The sequence below is a fragment of the Scomber scombrus genome, chromosome 17 (genome assembly GCF_963691925.1).
Source record: "Scomber scombrus chromosome 17, fScoSco1.1, whole genome shotgun sequence".
Classification (NCBI taxonomy): Eukaryota; Metazoa; Chordata; class Actinopteri; order Scombriformes; family Scombridae; genus Scomber; species Scomber scombrus.
The window spans coordinates 12572384-12590183 of NC_084986.1; the positions used below are offsets into that span (position 1 = coordinate 12572384).

The following is a 17800-nucleotide window of genomic DNA, read 5'->3' on the forward strand; positions in this document are numbered from 1 at the left end:
TACATGATTACTTCCATTTTTGCCACTTCACTGCATTTCAGAGGCAAGAAAACATATTTTCGACACGTTGAGTACATTCTGATGTATTTTGTAGGTCTACTTCTATTTCAGTAGGCTTTTGAATTCACTTGTAATGGAGTATTTCTATATTTAAATATTGCTTCTTTCACTTAGGATGTGAATATTTCCTCCACAATCGACAAACACATGGATTTAAAAATAGTCCAATAATTGAAGCTTCGTGTAAAGAAATATGTCCGATAAGTAAATTAAGTAAATTATAACAGCGCGAGGACATTGGCTCGCGCTCCAAGCTCCGCCTGTGAGAGCTGTCCAGGCTCGTGACAAGCCAGGAAACCCGAGTAAACACGCGCTGACCTAACGACCGTTGCCGCGCGTGCTAGTACCAAGCGGTGTCTCTGAAGGATCATTTGGGGAGTTCACCTGGCAGTGATGGAAACCAGACAACAAGGTGAGTCCATGTCGGTAAATGTTGAAGACAGCGCGTGTTATTATGCGTGCAGCCGTCAGTCACCGTCGCTGCATGACATGTTGTTTTGCTGTTGATCTGATAATGAGCTGAACTTCACTGCATACGTCACTGTTATCACGGTGAAGCTATGTAAATCAGAGAAAATAAAAAAATCTGTAATGGCTCATCATCCTCCTCTGAAGTTACTAAAGGTGCGATTGTGGAGTGATGCTCGGTGTTTGAAGAAGTATTCAGATCCTTTACTTAATTAAAATGACCAATACTGCAGTGTAAAAATACTCCATTACAAGTAAAAGTCCTGCATGAAAAAATCTTAGTTAAGTAGTAGGCCTACATGAGTATTATCAGCTTGATATAGTTAAAATATTGCAGTAAAAATAGTGGTTTGGTACCTCTGACTTATATACGACATCATTAGATTATTAATACTGAAGCATCAGTGTGTTTCTGTTGAAGCTGCTGCAGTTGAAGCTGTTTGAACTACTTTGTACAGTTAATATAGTTCAGTCCATCATACTGTATATATAACTAATTTAATCCAGTGGTTCTCAACCTAGGGGTCTGGGCCTCTAAAGGGTCACAAGATAAATTGGAGGGGTTGTGAGGTAAGAATAAAAAACAAAGTTCTGATTCACAAATCTGTTTTCTGTTTTTGGATTTTGATTTTTGGTGAAATGTTGGATCATTTGAACATTTATTTAAATGACACCATGTGAGAAGTTAAGAGGGAAAAATCAATATTTGGTGGAGCTGTTAACAACTCAGAGACATCTGAAATGTGACCCTGACTACACACTGCTTTTTTGTAAGATGTCAAAAATCAAAAAGGTTGGAAACTACTGCTTTCATCTTTAACAATATGTTGTATTATGTGTCAAATCTTCATCTGAAAAGTGTCTAAAGGTGGCAAATAAATGTTTTGGAGTAGAAAGTACAATATTTCCCTCTGAAATGTAGTGAAGTGGAAGTATAAAGTAACATTAAATGAAAAAATTAAAAGTACAGTACAAGTACCTTAAAATTTTACTTAAGTTGTACTGTACTTGAGTAAATGTACTTAGTTACTTTCCTCCACTGGTGAGTTATTGTCTTATTATTGATGCTTTGTATCCTGTTGGACTGCTGCTCTCAAACTATCACTGCAGTTTAAACTGGCACAAATCATTTGTTTCATAGCTTGTATGTTGCTTTCTGAGCCAGCTCTCTTGGGACTGAATGAAGCAAACAAAAAAGATCACACATGGATCTTCAGACATACCGTGGACCATTTCAGTGCTTTAGGCTTGTGTTGCTCTTTAGTCAAGACAACATGGAAACTCCAGACTCCTGACAGCTAAGCCCTGCAGCTGGATACAGTTTCCTGGCTCAGAGTCTACATGTAGAAAAATGCCAATTTTCCATTGATCTCTGAAATCAGATTAATCATCTCCTGATCCCCCTTCTTCACTTCCTTTGAATCATGCAAAAACTAACATGTACAGTCTGTACAGTCTTCATTGTGAATGGTTTTTGGTGAATATTGACAAATATGTTTGTTCTGTTGCCATTTCTGGCTGTTATAATCTAATTGTTGTAAGGATTAATAGTGTGTGGAATATGTGTGCTGTTTTAGGGCTGACAGTGACAGACATTGCAAAGAATTTTTTTAATGTCTGCAAATGCAAATTTTAATTTCCCAAACTCTTACTGATCATCAGACTCTCAAACAGTTGATTTGGTAAAGGTGGTAAGTTCACTTTGTCTTTCAGGCATATTGCTGTTTGTTCAGCCATTTTTTTAATTGAGAAATTATTTGAAGGAGATGAATGTGATGTGAACTGATGAATAAGGGCAATGGTTCTTAAATCCATGCAGTCAGTGGGATGTGGGTACTGTTTGTTTATCCGGGTAGTCAGTTGCATTCCTTTGCATTCCAGGTATAAGTGACTCCTTGTTAGATAGCTAACAGAGGTCAGAGGGGTTTTGAGTTGAAAGCTGAAGCAGGAAAAAAAGCTTCTCTTTAACCTTCAGGATGATTTGCATTGATAGCAGGAATATGAACTCCCAAAACTTTATGATCCTACAGCTGTATGATCCCACTGTTAATGTTTATGTTAATGGCCTGGTCTACACAGTTCCCATGTAAAAGCAGCCGTGGTAAATTAAAATTAGTTGGACTGAGAAAAAAAAGGTTATGTGCATTATACAGTATGTACAGCAGTGCTGCTGCAGGAAACATGGCCCCTGGTTTAGCTTCAATTGATTTTGTAGCCATATGACCATCCCCAGGCCTCTGATTTAGCATAGCCACATGACCGCCAGGCTAAATGGGAATCTTGTGACCAAAGGTATTCCACCCTGAACAAAAAGAAGGGGGAGAGAAACAGAGAAAGGAGGGGGGGAAATGAGTGTTATAATGTATATTTAGCAAATACTGTATGTTTTCAGTCAGCTGTGTTAATCTTCTTTAAAATTGATGCAATGTGATACAATGTTGTACTTCTGATGCTTAAGATAATGCTTTATCAGCAGGTTGTGCTACATGCTGCAGAATGACTAAAAGAAGGAAGGAAAGGAAACTTCCTCTCGAAAGATGACGTTTACTTAGAAATATTGCAGTGTAATCTTAATGTTTGACTGGTATCGTCATACAGTGTGTCACTGAAATCACCCTGTGAATTGTCCTTCCCTTAAAACACACTCAAATGCGGAACAAGAAGAAAATGTGTACTATTGAAACAACACTGTCCTCATGCTGGTCTGCCGCTCCTTCCTGTAGTGCTGCAGTATGGTGTAATGAGATTTCACTAGAAGCCAGAGGACATTAGTTGCTCAATAACACTGGATATTCTTGCTGAATTGTCTTAAACTTACAACGGATCTCATTGTTAACTCTGTGTGGCACAGATTTGCTCTGCAGGAATCTGGTATATCTGGTTTAAATAGCTTCAAGAAGTTCATATCTGTCCCACATAGGGTCAGATGTCAGATTTCCTGTCATTACTGTACAAATGCAGAATCAGATAATCAAGACATATATCTCCATGCCGATACACAGGGGTGGTGTGTGTGTATGTTTGTGCATATGTGCATATAACCAGTTTTCTTGTCTCCTCTCAACCCTGCTGCCTTGCCCTGCTGCAGAGTTGTACTCTAGTGTTCTGGGTGAAGCAGTGGTGGACTGGGGCAGCATGGGTCCAGGAGAGGAATGGGTTAACTCAGCCACACACGAGGGAGAGCAGGGTAAGACTCAACTCTCCCGGTTAACAAAAAAAATGTAAATCCACACTGATCCGCAGGATGGAAAACTGCTTCTGCACACAGAGGGTGACGTCAGGGCAGGCGTGTGTTGCCTGTGACGTCAGCAGTCAGTTGAAGTGACATCACTGCAGGTGTGGGCCAGAAGTGCTGCATGTTTTAAAGTTTAAGTATTGATCTTATCCACTAATAATCAGGAGAGTAGGTGAAAGTGGTCTGAGTGGGTAAACTGAGTTAGCAGGCAACCCTTAAATACTGTTGGGGTCAAATTTGATCAATTTTTACTTTTTGATAGAAGTAAAAACAACCTTTTTACTTTTTCGTAAAGTGACACAGAATATACAAAAACATAAATATTTAAATTTTTTTATTTTTTTTATAGCTGATACACATCTTTATACATAGAATGTGTTCTGGGTTGAATTTTATTTGTATTTATTAAAAAAATACTAAATACTAACTACTAAATACTATATAATACTAACTAAAATGTTAACTGTAATTTATCTATTAATTACAGAGCATTCATGACTGCTCTTGTACCATTTCGATTTTTTTCTTTTACATTTACATGAGGGATGCGTTAAAGCTGCGCTGATCAATATGTTTATATTAACGATGGTAAAAACGATCGTGTGTAATGTGTGTGTGTCGCTTGTAGAGACAAACTCACAGAGAATGATCACCCACCCCCTTTTAGCTTCTTTCAGTTCATTGTTTTGCTTTTTGTTTTTGCTTCTTATGGTCGGCAAATGTACTGTTTTAGTTCACACTAACAGCTGTCATCAACCTTCCAGTTCTGATAAACTTAATGTACGCTATTTTCCTGGCACCAAACAGCAGACTAGCAAAATAACTTAATTCTGCATTTACAGACCAGACCAGAGATAAAAGGAAAGTGATTAGTGGACATACAATAATCAGATGGATAGAAACACCAAATAAAGAGTTAGTTCCACATAGAACACAATTATTATCTCTCAGAGCTTGAGGGGGTTTAGCTCTTTGCCAACATATTCACTGATTACCTTTTCTAGGAGCTGAGATTTTTTTTAACTCACTAACCAGCTGGCACTGATAACAGAAAACTCCACTGGAATCTCAAGGACAGTTTCACAGGCCCCATAAGCAGTTTGCATTTTTCACCAGTTAAGCCAAAACTTCATAAAATCATTGTTAGTGAGATGAGACGAATCATGCGACCTCTTCTTTTTGAAAGACAAAATGTTTTCACCTGTTACTTTGCTCAGGTTTGAATCAGGGTGTGTTTAACCCTGCGGGTGAGGAGTCGGTTAAGAGCAACTCAAACGATGAAGACTTGGCTCAAACAGTCCAAAATGGGGAAAACTGGACAGAGAGAGCAGCTGCATGTAGAGATGAATGGGGTAAAACATCACCAACGGCGGAGGATCAGTGGGGTCGGACATCTGACAACTGGGTCATGTCCACCACCTGGGACATGCAACTGGATAGCACAGGTGACGAGGGACGTAGACTTGAGCCCGTAGAGTAGACAATCTGTCACTTTGGGTGAACATTTACTACTCACCATAATTGATCTCTGGGAACCAAAAGCCACCATCAGGGCCGTAGTTACCGCTGAGTACACTGAGGTCATCACCTTGGTATCCTGAATTTCAGGATTTAAGCCACTAACAGTTGGTGAGTTAGATGTTGAAATGTATATTTAAAAACTAACACATGATGGGCACACTGTTTATTGATTTCAATATTATTAGATTCAATATCTTTTTTAATTTAGACCTTTTTTAACAAGAAAAAAAGGATTCAGTCTTTACCCACTAGTTTATTCTTGCGGAGAAGACTTTGAGTTTTTAATTTCATGACAAAAGGCTGTCAAACTGAAAACACCACATCAAGACAAGAAATGAATAATCATGGCCAGATGTGTCAAGGGTCAGAATAGCTCCAGAAGAGGTTTAATGGGTCCAGCAGTTGATATTGAGACCTGAAGAGGAAAACAAATGAGAATATTAATGGTCCTGGTGGTTGCAAGTTCTGGGTCATCTTGTTTAAATATTGATTATACCATTAATTCATTAATTTCCAGGATGTTAAATGTTCAACCAATGTGAATGTTGCCTTAATTTGTAGTTCTGAGTCGTGCTAAATGTCAACGGGCCCCCCGTAGTTAGCTACTGTAGTGAGTAGCTGTGATAATGTGGCACAGAAAGTGACAGTCAGTTTTCTCAGGACCTGAGCTTACTTTCTATCCCGTTTTAACTAATTTTACGCAGTGAACCACAACTTGGACTATTGACATACAGTTTCAGCATTCTTTACATTCCAGAGAATTGGCAACGCTACAGCACTGCATCACAGCATCACATCATGTGTTAATACCACTATGAGTATTATGAAAAAAAAAATGCATATCTGCTGGTATTAATAATACAAGAACAGGCTTTTACATGCTTTGTAACCATTATGCCAAACTGTCATACATGTGACTCTCAGAAAAATATTCTTATACACATCTTTCAGACCATTAGCAGATTTCCAAAACACAGACACAGCCTGTTCTAGATTGTGACAAAAATGCCTTTGTGTCAACTCCTCTACAGTGTTTTTTCTTCCAACTTTAGAAAGCACATTACTATTAAAGAAACCAACTGCAATACACTAAATACTTGTCTTAAAAACATGCATTCTAAATTTAGCACCGACATAGTCTCTCATCATTAGATTTAAAGTAAGTGAAAGGCATTAGCAGTTTGAAAACAAAACAAATGGCATGAACATTACATAACCAAAGATGAAACTAATTTGGATAGGGAAGCTTAATTGTTATGGTTGCGCAACTTCTTTCTCTTGTGTGCATTTTTGTGTTTCATCTCTGTTAATAATGTTCTGATTGCTTTGATAGCCACTTAATGCTGCATATCTTATGGCTGTCTGAACGGGGGAAAAGGCTGATTTCTCTGTGCACTTAAACAGACATGAAAAGCTTCCATTTGAGCCACAGGGGTTTAAAAATCTGATTGTCCTGCTGCTGTGTAATGTAGGCAGAAATAGCTCCCGACTATAGAAAGGCAGGCCTTGTGCGGGTGCATGCTGTGCTAGTGTTCAGTGCTACAAGCTGCACTTGTGTGAACTGTGTGTGTGTTTTGCTGCATGTGGTCAGTAGTCAGTGGGTCAGTAAACAGTGCACTTTCCTTTTATCAGCCTTTACTAACTCTACTCATCTTTCTTGTAATGCTGCCACACCCAGAGAGAGGACGCCTCACAGCAGGTACTGTAATCCTGTTCATTTCAAGTCTGTAAAAATTGTGTTTGTTCAGATACATTTTTGCAAACATTGTGACACAATGACCTACCTGTATTTGCATTTCCTGGGTCGTATACACAGTAGTCCTGCTGGTGGTGTGGTACCCATCTGCCCTGATTTGCTTTGCACAAACAGCCACGGGAAATTTTACAGCAGTACAAATCTAATCACACTGGAACAGTTTCAGTGTGTAAATTGGTGGTTCTCTTTTTTTTTCTCTCTCTCTCTCTAGTGTAATTTTTTTCATGCGTCATCTTTTCCACGTGTGTTCTTTCAGCCCAGGTGCAGCCATGACGGCACATCTTTAAACCTGAATGTCTGTGTGTGAAACTGATAGGTTCAATGTATAGCTGATGCATCATTTGTAAGACTATCAGCATCATTGCTCTGCCTGAAAGCTAACATTTGTTCAAGAGTGTGTGTGCCTGCGTATATGGATGTGCTGATGTAATTTGATTATTGAGATACAGAATAAATACTGTGTGCAAGTAGTGTAGTAACAGACAGAAAGCCCACTAGAGGCAGTTTTAAATCTTTTAAGCTTTCTGAAAGCTACAACTTTTATTTTCCCATCTTGTTGGATAGATAAGTCAGTGCCTGTAATTGTCATACTCTACACATAACAAGCAGATGTTTTGTTGAAAATAAATGCCAAAGCAAGACAAAATTACTTTTAATTTTGGCACAAGGCTTGAAAAGTTCAAAATCCTCTAAATATATCTTTACAATAAACCACTAAATCCAATATTGCAACCTCAAGTTCAGTTTGCCCTCAGAAATCTGAAAGCATCTTGTTTGTATATGTGTATGTGTGTATTCACAGTGTAGTGTCAGTCTGCAGAGTTAAAGCAAGATAATCTACGTCTGTTAATCCAGATTAGAGTGCCACAGGCTGCAGCCACAGATTGCGTAACAGTCAGACAGACGCAATCAGACATGGAGACAGACTCACAGAGGAGAGACAGAGAGACAGACGGGCAGATAGCAGCACACAGGCTAAGTGACTGAGTGATGCATTCAAGAACAGAGAGACAGAACCAGGGAAACAAAACAGGAGATTTTATTCACATTTTTTCCAGAATTGTTCAGATGTTTTTTCTTTATTTCTTTAAAATACATGATAGTTATATTACATTTATTTAGCAGATACTTTTGTCCGAAGCAACTTCCAAGTATGTCCATGGGAGCAATAACTTTTCAAAATTGCCAAATTGATGAGTTTGATTCCACGATCAGATGCAGATTTTGGATTAGTCTAAAAAGGATAATCACATCAATGAGTATATTACAAGGGAACACTCTCCTAATTAGATTTTGTGTTGTTGTTTTTTAAATTCTGTAATCTGTTTAGAAGTTGAACTAGCTGTATTGTAGGTGAGAAGATACATCTGCAGATCTGAGGAAGTACTATGTATTAACTTATTCATATTTGGTGAATGACAAATTCATTGAGATGACTGAAATTGTAGAAATTAGTGAAAAACAAGTCACAGGTCATGCACAGATGCATTAATGTACATTTGTGTGTGTTACATACAGGTTTTCTGGACTCTGAGCCACTGAGGGAGGCTGATGAAGATTTGGTGTCAGAAGTCAACCTCAACAACTCCATCATGACAGAGGAGGAGAGAGAGGAGATCCAGCAAGAGCTGGCTAAAGTATAAATGCACACACTTACACTGTAGGTGACAGAGTTAGGGGTTTTTATATGGATAAACAACTCTTTTCTTTTTGTGTCCATCCAGCTGGAAGACGAGATCAGTACACTGAGGCAGGTTTTGTCATCCAAAGAGAAGCAACACGCAGAACTCAAACAGAAACTAGGCATCACTCCTCTAACTGAGTTCAAAAACAACATCAGCAGAGGATGGCAGGACATGCAGGGCTCTACGGCGTGAGTTTGTATGTGTGTGTGCATGTGTGTGTGTGAGAGAAAGAGTTTGCAGTTTTAATTGAGTTAAAGACTGAAGTGTGTGTTTCTGCTTGTGTGCTGGCAAAAGAGGCAGCAAATGCAAGGCACCAAATGCCTCTTATATTTGCTGTCAACACAGATGCCCTTTATTTGACTCACACGCACAAAGTAAACACCAGTACAAAGAGCAGGTAGTTATGTTCTTAACAGTCAAAATGGCATAAAAATCACCCCCCGTGTCTGTTGTAAAAACAGATTTTGAAACCCAATTACAAAGACATAATCCTCTGCTCCTGGCTGCACACCATGTATGTAATTTGTTATCTTTGTTGCACACTGTAACAGATATCATAAACCTGATTAAAAACACATTAAACAGCTACACAGCGCTAAAGGCTACTGCTGACCTCCCCACACGATTAGCTGCACACGTTCTGACTAATTCCCTCCCTGATTCTGTCCAATTGACATTTCAATAACAAAGTGTTGCCTGGTTTAAGATATAAAGGAAGAAGAAATGCTGATTTTGAACTGTATTACAAATAAATAAAATATATATAAAGTTCCTTGACATGCTGTTAAGACCTTTTTCTCTTTCAGTGTGCAAAGAAATAATCAAATTTCCTGATTAGACCGTTAGCAATAGTCTCCTGAGGACTCCTTTCTTATCCAGTTACACTTCAATCTGAGGATCACTTTACACACACGGTCACCATCCTCATCTATAATGAACCAGTGCAACCATGGGAGTTTGAGATCTTAGAGAGACTTAGAGTGTAAAACAGGTGTACGATTGCTTTAAGTTCCCATTCAAATCTGGAAATTTAAATAAAATGTTCATAACTGAAATGTATATTATGGAGAAAAGCTGATTGGGACATTAAAGAGTGATAAAGGGCACTGAAGTGTTTCTCTTATATGCATCTGTGTGTATTCCTGCATGTTTATGTGGATGAATGAGTAACATATTAATATAGGCTTTAGTCTGAGTCCAGTGCATAAATGTGGGAAATTTTAAATGCACTTTCTGTGGTGTGTTCATCAGGTACAAGAAGACATCAGAGACATTGACCACAGCGGGACAGAAAACCACGGCAGCCTTCAGCACCCTTGGAAGCACCATCACCAGGAAGTTTGGAGACATGAGGTACAGACATTTAACGACAAGGTTAAACCTCCTCCTGCTCACCTGTCACTTAGATTTGAATGTTAGCTCTCAATCTGCGACGATGATATTTTTATTGGCGCTTTCCATCTCTGTCTCTCAAGCAGACATTTAACTCGTGCTCTATGTAGTTCAGGGGGGAACTGAGATTATGTAAGACCCACATTAAGCTGCTTTCTTTGGAAGCTGAAGGGCTAGAGGCAAAGTCTGTCTCCCTCAGTCACTTTCTTTCTGTTGATGTGTCTCGTTCGTCTCTCTGTGGCTCACTGTTGCCCACGTTGGTCTGTATTAAATAAAGCATTTGAGTGAGAGAAAGCTAGTGAACGTGGGCCTTTGTGACTTCATGTGTGAGAGACAGAGACAGAAACAGTATCCAGTATGTGCGGGAGAGAGCACGAGGAGAGCTTTTTTTAGTTCAGGGGCCAAAAACAATGTCAGGAACATTAACATGTCAACAGGGTCATGTTGGTTCGTGTTATCACTGTGATGTTGGACACAGTAAAAATTTGAATGTAGTGCATATTTGTGAAAATGAATCTACAGTCTCTCTAGTGGACACTGTGTGAAGTGTTGATGGTGAGTGTATTGTAAAGGCAAAGGGTTCTGTGCAGTTCTTGGTAAATCATAGATTGATATTTTTGGGAAGCTGGATTACAGAAAGAGAACAATGCATTCTCTTTCATTATTCCAGCATGGTTGGTCTTGAGTTACTGTTCCCTCGGAGGTATGTTTGTGCGGTTTATGACTCATGCTGTGTGTGTGTGTAGGTTTGTTTTAAATGCACATACGCATGTTTGTAGTTTTTGCTGTGGATATGTTTGAAGTATTATTTGTAAGTATTTAACACAATTGGGAGACTTATCTAAAAATGTAATCCCATGACCTCAAGTCAATGTTAAATATATGAAACATATTACATTTTTGTACAATTACAAATGATATTTTTCAGTGTTTGTGTGCTACAACTGTTGCTTCTCTTTCAATAACTAACTAACTCTTTATTTCTGTGTGTGTGTGTGTGTGTGTGTGTGTGTGTGTGTGTGTGTGTGTGTGTGTGTGTGTGTGTGTGTGTGTGTGTGAGTGATGTCTGTCCCAGGCTACTTTTGGGGACATATTTCAGACTTCGGACCAGTTAATGGGGGACAGCTTGTCCCCAATGGAGAATAAGGGATTGTTTGGTCAGTGGTGATGGTTAAGGTTAGGGTAAGTCTCCAGGAAATGAATGAAAGTCTATTTAATATCCCCAAAAGTGGCCATGGTCTTGCGAACATGCGTGCGTGTGTGTGTAATTTCTGTGCAAAATGCTTGGTAATCATTCACTCATTGATGAACTGGTTTCAGGTTTCCTTCAGGACTGTGTTTTGCATGTTTAAATTTAGTAGAACATTTTCATTGTGTCTGTTTGTTTGTACATGTGGGGTTAAGAATATCCACATGACGTTGTTCACTCCAGCAGATATGAGTTTAAAGGATTTTGTGACTTCCTTGTGTACTTAGAGTAACAGTAGAAGATAATATAAATTCCAGTGTGTAGATTTCATTGTGGATAATATTTTGTATTTTCAACATAAATGTTCTACTAAAGTGGAATTGCCTTTAAAATGTCAGGGCCTGACTTCATAACACAAAAAGCTTGTCTCTTAAAATGTTTTCCATCTCCCTCCATGCTCCCCAAGGTCCAACTCCATAGGGTAAGAACCTGCTTTCTCCTGAGTCAGAGGTCTTGTACAGAAACATGCAGGGCGATAATACTAACTGGATGGTACAGTATGGACTGAAAACTGTCAGCTGATTCTGGCTGAGTAAATGCTGCTGCCATGCTGGACTGCAGAACTCAATCAGGTTCTTGTCTGAGCTCAGATTCGGGTTTCTTATGAGGCAATATAAATGCTCTGAAAGAATCATGTGAGGTGAACAAGGTATCCTGACTTGTGCACTTCTGACTCTGCAGCTTTTGACTTTTTACTACTACTGAGTGGACAGACTGATGGTATAATAATGTAGATGTAAACTCTACTTCTCCACCGGTAGAACAATAGACTTCCCTGAAAAGACTTCCCTTTCTCTCCATTTCATTCTGACTGACTTTGCATGTGCCTAACATAAAAATAAAATCAAAAAAGGCTAACTAACTCTGAGGGCCAACTCTGTGCATCTGTGGCTTTGTATGTGTGTGTAACTTGCACTAATCATTAACTCCTCTCTCGCCATGCTATCTGAGGACAGCTACTCTATCAGACACTCTATGAGCATGCCCACCATGAGGTAACCACTGTTTGCTTTTTTGCTCGCTTGTGTGTGTGTGTGTGTGTGTGTGTGTGTGTGTGTGTGTGTGTGTGTGTGTGTGTGTGTGTGTGTGTGTGTGTGTGTGTGTGTGTGTGTGTGTGTGTGTGTGTGTGAGAGAGAGAGAAAATGATTTCCATGTGATTTTTATATCACATTTGTTTAATGTCCTTTTTTTGTAATCTGTGACCGAGCTGAAAGGCAGGTGAGTTTACAGGATATGGAGCAAAAGTTCTAGGACTATAAATAAAGTCAACTAACCAGAACTTAACTCAGGTAGTGATAACATATATGGAACAAAACAGACAGACCAAATATATATTGGCCGATAAACAAAAGAGGAAACACAAAGACAATCACTAACAACCAAACTACACTAAAATATTCTATCAATCCAATTTTTCATGACTTTGTCAATTTGTTTCCTTATGACTTCATATCATTGTTTTCTGTCTTAAGTAATGCTTTTTAAAATGTAATGGGGTCCTGGTTGACCCCAGTCAAAAGCACCCAATTCTGCCTATGCAGTTTCAATACATGGAGCTATTTCTTGAGTTCATGTTTGCTATGGGTCCTAATTTAAAGTATCACACAATATCAGGGGCAATAGAGGCATTCTGTCAGTCATTTTGAAGGAGACAAACAAAGATACAGTAGACACAGATTTCCTCATGTGCTTTGTTGACGACCACACATTTTCATTTTACACGTTATGCAAATTAACTGCAACCTTCCTAAAATAATTATGTTTTTTTTCCCAGAAGACTTTATTTACATAACTAATAGCATTTTGAGAATAAATACATTTTGAATTTAAATTTTGCTATGTGGGTTGTTTCTTACAGTGGTTTATTCTTGGGGTATTCAGGGACCCCAGTCAGTATTCCTTGCATGTTAAATATGTTGGTAGTATCAGGGTTAATAGCTGTGTGGTGATACGCTCATTCTGATGATGATGATGATGAAACCTGGAAAAAATAAAATACATGAGATGTTATTTAATGCATACTAAGCCATACTCAAAGTCAATCCCATTTACTGTTGGCTTCAGCTGCCATCACTACCTCAGTTCAGTCAAACACGAATTTCCTAACAGAAAATACATGTTTTGTATTAAAAAAACAGGCTATAAACTATCCTTCACAGTGCAGTAGATGTAAATCAGAATGTAAATTAGTGAATATAAGTAACACAGTGGGTCTAAAATAATTAACTATAATGTTTTTTTTTTCCTTTACAGAAACTCTCCGAGCTTCAAGTCCTTTGAGGAGAAAGTTGAGAACACGGTGACCAGTATCAAGGTAAACATATGATCAGCTAGTATAATTTATTTGAAAGCATTGAGGATATAATACAGTGTGTTTTGAAAGCATTTATTCCATTTTTTATAAACCATCACAAAGTAATATGGAGGAAGACATGTTTACCTGTTATTCCTGTTGACAGTCATATACACTCACTGGCTACTTCATTAGGAACACGTGGACTCTAATGCAATCCAATACAACAACTCTGCCATAAATGCCTCATTTACAAAGTTTATACATTTTCACAAAAGGTGATAATTGTACTTTCTGTTTACTATTAGATTAGACAGTTTAATTAATCTCATTTACCACAAAAATCAAATCATACAGACAGCAAACAATGTAGACACTGCACTCAAACAACAAACATTAAGTCATTGAGACATGATTGACTGCCGAAAGGTGCTATGAATCTAAACCCCATCTTAATGAAAGAGCTGAAGGAGCTTTTGAGTCCATTAAAAACACTGTGTAATGGAAGGCCTTCAGAATACAGAACCGCTTTTAGTTTGCCCTTGTTCTCCTTTCTATAGTGACCTCAATTCAGTCTGGGGTACAGCCAATCACAGCCTTTCTGATCATTTTACTAATCTTGTTGTTATCATCTGCAGTGTTGCTGCCCCCCTCAGTAGAGCACAGCATGAAATAGGAAACTAGTTAAGATACCCTGATAAAAAAAACACGAAGAAGCTTCTTGTTGATATTAAAAGATCTAAGCTTCATCAAGAAGAATACTGACTGGGATTTCTTGAATATGTCAGTGTTGTTTTTCAAGTTTAATTTATTGTCAACAAATCAAATCTATTAACTGTCATTTTTACCATACATAACTGAAGTAGCACCAGAAACACAGACATTTCAGTTAAAAAGAAGTAGTGGGTGGTGGTGGTGTTCTGGGATTCATTATATTGAAGGGTGTTTCTGATATAGTGTCCACTCCATTAACATATATGAGGGGAGAATATTAGGAACAACTTTGAATATAACGCACTCTAGTACACCGCCACGTCCTCAAAAATAAACATAAAGTAGAATGATCACCTTTCTGATGATGTCAACAAAAACTGAAAATGTATAGGCTTCATAAAAGTAGAATTTATGGCAGAGCTGTTGCATTGGATTACATTAGATTGCACAGGTGTACCTAATAAATTGTCTGGTGAGTTTAAATTAGGAACATATATATCATGCATTGATATAAAGTATTGTAAGCTTTTAAAGTGGTAGATAGAGTCGCACACATAGAGAAACTGGTCAGGTTGCTGCATCTCAACATGTCAGTGAAGCAGAGACAGCAAAACACTATAATCTCTGTTAATTGCTACTATAGCTTAAACTGTGACTCCCCAGTGAGGCTGCTGGTTATTTATAGTCACAGTGATGCTGCTGTCACACTGACACAGTCTGAACAGTAACAGCAGCGACTGTCAGACACTGGAAAAGCTAAAAGATGCATAGCTGGGAATCTTAAAACAAAAGCTTTGAAAATAGTTACTGAATGGTTTACATTTAGGCGTTTGTTATCTATAAAAAAAATACATTATCTTCTTATATACTCCCTGCACATGTCTGACAGTGGTGGTCTTTGTCAAAATCTGTCACCCTGAATCTGTTTTGCAGCACAGCAGGATTTAGGTGATGACCACGCACCTTATATTGATGCGTTATCTTTTTTTTTTAGACTAAGGTTGGGACTTCCGGGAGCGGAGGAAGCTTTGAGGACGTCCTCTCCTCCACAGCAAATGCCAGCTCTCAGGAAACACCTACTAACAACTTGATGGACACAACTGAGAGACCATGTTAGAGCTGCATCCACACCTCGACGCAGGACTCAAAAACAGGGACTTTCAGAAACGCAGCACACGTCTACTCTGAATTAAATATTACAGATTATTTTGATTGGATGTCAGGTGTTAGGATGATTTTGCAAACAATTCCCATGTATATGATATAAAGTAAGCAAGACCCAAATTCTTCCACTTGATAGAAAATCAACATTGTATCAAATTTATCTTGTCATTTAACTTAACTAAAACCATACCCACCATTGATTTCCACAAGTACTGTATAATGTTCAAGCACTTGCAAGATCACAGGTGGTTGATCTGTCTTGTTGAAGGGCTCTAGTTTTAAGACATCAGCAAAGATAAATAGTCACCTGCCCACTAGTGGCCTCCAAACCACATTACACCACAGATGTTGATCAGAAGAGGTTGAGAAGAGAGCAGCACAAGCCTTAGTTAAAAATCAGCTCCATGAGGGACAAAGAACCAAAACTCTGTGTTTCTGTCTTTTCATCTATCTAATTCTTCACTTCAGTTGAACGTTGCATTGTTTGGCTCATGTAATGTCTCTGTCAACATGAGCAGACAACAGAAGAAAAAAAAAAAGTTTATTAATTCCTTCTTTATGCTATGTAAATTCAGTCTAAGTGGAAACAGATGGAATGGATATAATGGATTTGGCAGATTTGTAACACTCAACACGCAGGACAGTGTTCATACCAAAATATTTTATACCAAAACAATACAAACCTACATTTTTAGGTAATATTAGAAATATGTATTTGATCTAAAAATATATATTTTATGTTTTTCAACTAACACTTAATGCTGTATAAAGTAAAAATGTGCGTGTATATCACCCATGTTGATATGATCAAACCAGACGTCCATGTAAACTTGTATACATTTTACACTAAGATAAAAAGATCTTGCTCTGACGACTTTATCAAAGCATCTAAAAAGATCTTTTCTAACTTTTCAAATGCAGCTGCCTGTATGACTTACATTTCGGTTTCTTTTGTTAATATACCCTGATACACACACACGCTCTGCTGCTGACAGATGCTGGATCATACTTGGCACTTAACACTTGGATCAAACCATGTGTATATTTCATCCGTGTGTTCGTAATATAGGACCGCTTAGTTTATAGGAAGAATTGAAACACTGTATATGTGCCATGTGCAGTGAAACATGGGCAAACACTGCAATTTTGTTTTTGTGTAAATGATGGAGTGCAGTTTCAGTTTTCTCGTGACTGCCAAGAAAGACAGAATCAGATTAATCACTTTGGACAATTAAGTCTGCAGCTGTACACTGTTTTCTGTAAACATCTTCATTCTAGCACATGTTAGACTGGTGTTTTTATTTAGAAAACTGTTGTTTTTTAACCTTAATTCAGGAAGGGTTTGTATACTGTAGCTGTGTTTTCAGCTCAGACACTTTGACACAGGAGTAGAAGATCAGATTTTAACCTAAAAACCTCCAGATGATGTAAAAGACAGTTTTACCTGCTGAGTCACAGGGTACAATATCGGATGCCTTTTGCTATGTAACTGATACACAGTATATAACATTAATATAACAGTATCATACTGTAGCTGCAGCACTGCCGTAATCCAATCTTTCACTGTAATGCAACCCTGAAATCCAGTACATGTTCTTACTTACTTGTGCTGTAGCTACACAAGCTCAGAGATGGTTTCTAACTCTTCCCGGTAATGTTACGAAAAGGTCAGTGCCGCAAAAGATTAAAAGTATGATTATGTAAAAACATCCTTCTTCGTTTTTCATCTACGTCCTTTCTGGCCGCTGCATAACTTTGCCATCAAAGTCACTCTCTGCTTTCAATATAATGTCTAATCTGTTTTCTGTTTCATTTTTCTCACACTGTCTTTCATGTTTTAAATATTTTTGTCTTTGCTGTGGGTTGAGAACATGCCCGGATTATTTCATGTTTAATTCAGTCCGTCTATGAAGTGTATTTATTTAAATTCATGTCAACTTTCAAGTACTGAAACATGTCTTTTGAAGCAAGAAATGGTTTGTCAGGTCTCAACTAACTGAGCTTATGAATGTGTTCATGCATTGGAAAATTCAGCACAGGGCAGAATATATTTTACATTTGTATGTTCTCTTAAAAAACACCTTTTAACAAAAGCTTTTATTAAAACTCTAAAACATAACATTCAAGTAAAATAACCTTGTGTTTAACTTATTCATCTGTATTCGTACAATTAATCACAGCATTATAAAAATGTGTTTTTATGGCTGATGTATCAATATTAAAGATTGTTTAAACCAAAGCAAATTTCACAAGTGACTATTTT

At 37.9% G+C, this 17800-nt stretch overlaps 1 protein-coding gene across 6 annotated transcripts; it reads left to right on the forward strand.

Moving 5' to 3' along the window:
- Positions 1-352: 352 nt before the first annotated feature.
- On the forward strand, positions 353-17770 carry tpd52l1 (tpd52 like 1). 6 transcript variants are annotated; one of them, XM_062437433.1, is made up of 8 exons: positions 383-472; positions 3617-3715; positions 8559-8677; positions 8765-8913; positions 9977-10078; positions 11773-11787; positions 13620-13680; positions 15368-17770. In XM_062437433.1, exons 1-8 carry the CDS (start codon positions 454-456, stop codon positions 15488-15490), a joined length of 687 nt encoding a protein of 228 aa, XP_062293417.1. In that variant the 5' UTR covers positions 383-453; the 3' UTR covers positions 15491-17770. The 6 variants fall into 6 exon arrangements, 5 of the variants coding, with proteins under 5 accessions (XP_062293420.1, XP_062293421.1, XP_062293417.1 ...); XR_009927309.1 differs by having other exon boundaries at positions 430-472; positions 11773-12361; positions 15368-15416; XM_062437436.1 differs by lacking the exon at positions 3617-3715 and having other exon boundaries at positions 353-472; positions 15368-17761.
- Positions 17771-17800: the final 30 nt, after the last annotated feature.